At 39.4% G+C, this 4,716-nt stretch overlaps 1 protein-coding gene across 1 annotated transcript; it reads right to left on the bottom strand.

The window, feature by feature from the left end:
* Nucleotides 1-1,926: 1,926 nt before the first annotated feature.
* Nucleotides 1,927-2,456, bottom strand: LOC143571533 (histone H3.2-like). Its single transcript, XM_077056930.1, has one exon. It carries the CDS (start codon nucleotides 2,371-2,373, stop codon nucleotides 1,963-1,965), a length of 411 nt encoding a protein of 136 aa, XP_076913045.1. The 5' UTR covers nucleotides 2,374-2,456; the 3' UTR covers nucleotides 1,927-1,962.
* Between the last annotated feature and the right edge of the window lie 2,260 nt (nucleotides 2,457-4,716).

The raw sequence follows: 4,716 nt of genomic DNA, 5'->3' as shown, positions 1-4,716 counted from the left end.
GAAACATAAACAAACATATTGAAAACCCAAAGAAAAGGTTAAACAAAAACTAATTAATCCAAAAGAAGAAAAACTAACCAAAAAATCTAGGCTGTGTAGGGGACTCAATCATGGACAAATCAAACGTACACCAAAGCCTTAAGAAAAACAACTTTTAACCATCCGATCACATGAGTACATTGGTCCCACATTAGATATTTTATATAAAACTTAAAAAAAAGGTTTTTAAAAAAAACTTTGTAATACCAAGCTTTGCTTTTTGTCTCTATATGTAATATATAATAGATAATTAGTAGGTTGAAAACTTGAAATTGATGCATCTAAATACAACTTAGATATTTGTTTTTGTCAAACAAATCAACTCAAAACTAAACATACTTATACCATGTCTTGAACATGATTTATGTAACCCATTTAGGTAAAAAAGTTAATGGATTTTACGAGTTATAAACTTATAACTGTATATCATCTCATCATCATTCATCATGTAACAGTTTATGCATTCTTGCACATAGCCCCATAAAGAAAAATCACGAAAATAATATTTTAGTAGTTAGTTTTAGGAAAACTATAGTTACCATTATGCCAAGGTTTGAACCAAATTTAGATTTTTTTAAACTGAGCAAATGAGAATCGAACCGATTAACTAGGAGATGGACACATTTAGGCTGAATGTGGAACGCCGGGGGAGTTAACGCCATCCACGTCAGCCACCACCCCTAACGCCCACCTCCTTCAACCCTTCCCACATTAACCCCTTACGGCCCCCATAACGCCGCATTGACCCCTCCGGCACAGTTCGGGGGCGTTTTTTGTTGCTGACTCGGACCCGCTAATGCCAATCGTTAGCCTAGAACAACGCCTTATAAACCAAGCATTAACTCAACTTAGGGTGAAAACTAAGTCTACACACCACAGTTTAACTTTTAATGTGCCTGCAATCTTATAAAGTGCTCATGTCCATGTTATAAACCAAACTTACAATCAAGTAGGATGTTAGTACATCATGTGTCCTTGTAACCTTTATCGATTATGTTCCGATTAATAGACGCCTGTTTAAATTTGGGCTTCTCTGGGTTGTAAAAACAAAATCATATTTTGAATAAACTATTATAGTCTTTAGGAGTCATAATGGGCACATTCAAAACTACAGAAAAACAGTAAGGAACAATGAACCAAAAGGTAATTAAAGTTTAAAGTAGCGAGTGACGGGATCAAGATGGATACATTCAGGCTTTACCCTAAAAGCAAAACAGATTCTCACATTTGCCACTTACTTAGTTGTTTGATTTCACCGTGCAGTCAGATGGAACATGAGGAAGTTTTTGAAATTTCATATATAAAATATAAATGAGTCCAAATACATGATTTTGGCCCTCTGGTTCTAGCCGATGGAGAGAACTTTATAATTGACCCCTTATAATGAAGTTGTGTTTCAGTCAGACTGCAGTTCCAGCATCTTTGTGTCATGATGCTTCTATTGTTTCGGCAAAGACAGTCACAAATAGCAACTCGGTTTTACATTTGAATCATGGGGGTTTTTATTGTAAAATATAACTCCCACTCGTAAATTAGAAATTGAAACTGATATATTAACCGATATTTTGATACTAGGGGGTGTTTGGGATTCCTTATTTTACCTTCTTATAACTTTTCAATTTCAATAAGTTAATAAGTTACAAAAACATAACTTATGAAACATTTCCTCTCACATCTAAAACAATCCCAACCACCTTATTTCTTTTCAAAAAATTAATAACTTAAAAATTGATAAAAATAAGCAATCCCAAACATCCCCTAAATATTGTTTGAAGTGAAATATGTTTTAAGGACCAAACCAAAATAAAAACCGCAAAACCAATACTCACAAACAACTTAAACTCGATTAAAATATAAAATTCAACACCATACACTAATATAATCGATTGAAACATGTAACAAGCCAAACAAACAAACATAAACCTAAGCCCTCTCTCCTCTAATCCTTCTGGCCAACTGCATATCTTTAGGCATAATAGTGACTCTCTTGGCATGAATGGCACACAGATTGGTGTCTTCAAACAAGCCTACCAGGTAAGCCTCGGAGGCCTCCTGAAGAGCCGCCACGGCACTGCTTTGAAACCTGAGATCCGTCTTGAAGTCCTGAGCGATCTCTCTCACCAGCCTCTGAAACGGAAGCTTACGGATCAACAGCTCCGTGCTCTTCTGGTACTTCCGGATCTCTCTCAGCGCCACCGTTCCTGGCCTGAATCTGTGCGGCTTCTTCACTCCTCCCGTTGCCGGAGCTGATTTCCGGGCGGCTTTTGTTGCCAGTTGCTTCCTGGGAGCCTTTCCGCCGGTGGATTTGCGAGCTGTTTGCTTGGTTCTTGCCATTGTTTGCTTGTGAGAATTAGAGATGCGTTTTTTGTAATTTCAAATTTGTTTGATTGTTTGGATGATGTGAGATCGGTGATTGGGGGTTTGGTATTTATTAGGGTTTGTGAACGTGAAGGGGTTTGTTTGAATATTTGGGGGAAAATGAGCGCCAGACAGAGAGAATGGATCGTTGGATTATGAAGTGAAAAAGGGACGGTTAAGATTGCTTCTTAGGAGAGTATCCGGATAGCTATCCGTGTTTTTGTTCTTGGACCAATTAGATGTAAGAGAGAATTTGACCATGCTCTTTTTTATTTTATACAGTATGTTTTTATTATTTTGTTTAAAAATAATTTTTAAGTTTGGTAAATGGGTATCGATGAAGTGTAATATTCATGTTTGGAGGGCAGAGATGAATATGCTCCCGACCAAGATGGAGTTAGAAAAAAGACATATCATGATTGATAACAGTTCATGCATCTTGTGTGAGGCAGGAAGGGATACGACGGATCATATATTTACGGGTTGCGCAATTGCGACGGTGGTTTGGGAGTATATAAGCCAGTGATGTAAGGTTTCTCCAATTTTTGGTTTTACGGTTAGAGACTTGTTTGAGCTTTCCAGTACCATTAACTTGAAGACGGGTGAGAAGTTTTTCATGGGATAATATTATATCATGTTGGAGGCTATGGAAAGTGACAAAATAACAAAATGCATGGAGGTAAGGAAGTGAAAATTGAAGATATTATAGGATATATTAAATCTTTAGGTTTTCTTTGGTTTAAAAACCGAGCTAACAGTAAAAGCATAGAGTGGGCGAATTGGTGTAAGTTTAAGTTTATATAGTTTGTTGTTCGGTGGGTTGCTTCCTCCAGGCTGTGGTGGTCCATGGGTGCGGTGCGGTTGTTGCCGCTTTGTTTATAAAAGTTTACAGTTCAAAATAAATTAAAAAATAGAGTAAAGTGTCATTTTCGTCTTTGTGGTTTGACAAATAATGCGAATTGTAACATCCCCAAAATTTCGGTCCGAATTTGACAAAATATTAAAGTCGAAGGATCAAAAATATTCTCAAGATAAGTAATGAGAAAAATTTTAAATAAGGAAAATAAAAAGAAATAAAGGAAATAAAATATTCCTTATATAAGTTCATCCCATATTAAGAAAATGGAAAAGGAAACTTCATCTCACATGAAAGGATGTAAGAAAGTGGAATCACTTTAATTAGGTATAAATAAGAAATATAAATCTCATCACACATGGAAAGTGGTAAAGAAATGAAAGCTCTTTATAAGAAAGAGATTTTCCATAGTAATATTCTTATTACAAACATGCACCAAGTGGTCCTAGCGGAGGGTGCGTAGCACCCGACGCGCACGGGCTCGGGCGAGGACGATGGCGACGACGACGACGACGAAGGGCGCAATGTGGCGAAAAGACGGCGACGGCCAAGTGGTCCTAGCGGAGGGTGCGTAGCACCCGACGGGCACGGACGAGGACGAGGACGATAGCGAAGGCGACGTCGGCGAAGGGCGTTGGGCGCAATGTGGCGCTTTGATGGCGCACTTTGCACTTCGCACGCTCGCATCGCCGAGAGCCGCCTTAGTATTTTTGGACAACGAGAGTTAGACCCAGATGTAACAAGCTACTAAAAGACAAGGGACCAAAATGAAAAATGATATTCAGGACCCATCGCGTTACGCGATGAGTCCAAGAACACGCCCATCGCGCATCGCTATGGTCCGTGATGACTTAGAGACACGTGTCATGTCCGGGTGACACGTGGCAGCATGACAGGACACGTGGCAGACGTGTCAGGCCACGTGGAAACGTCTGACAACATGTGTCATCGCGATAAGCGATGACCATGAGAAGGGGTCCATCAAGTATTGCGATGGGACAAGATTTTGGCAATAAAAGGAAGGACTACAGCCCATTTTTCCCTCACACCTTTGCCACTCTCTCTCTAGAATTACACTCTCTCTACCTCGTTTTACGTGACGAGCACTGTTTTGCGTGCCACCAACCCGACAAACATCACCTCGTAAACCGTGTCAATATCTGACGATTTCCTCGAAGTGCGTGCCACCCAAAAATAACCCGACATTCTGCCTCGAAGTACGTGCACGACCCGACGACACCTGAATATCACCTCGATTTGCGTGCCAATAAAGGTTGATCAAGAACGCCTCGATAAACGTGCATATAGACTAGAAGTGTTGCTCGTATAAACTTAGGAATATCTAACTTCAAATACCCGTGCGAGGTAGGGGTTCTGCCTAAGTTATTATTTTATTAGTATAAATGGCTTAGAGCATAATCGGAGGTATAGCCCGAACCTTGATTACGATTAAGAATATTTTC

Source organism: Bidens hawaiensis, unplaced genomic scaffold (genome assembly GCF_021521415.1).
Source record: "Bidens hawaiensis isolate Kalapana, Puna unplaced genomic scaffold, B.hawaiensis_p1.1 tig00025391_1, whole genome shotgun sequence".
Taxonomy (NCBI): Eukaryota; Viridiplantae; Streptophyta; class Magnoliopsida; order Asterales; family Asteraceae; genus Bidens; species Bidens hawaiensis.
Note: the sequence above shows the minus strand (reverse complement) of the source record. Positions and strands in the feature narration are given on the sequence as shown.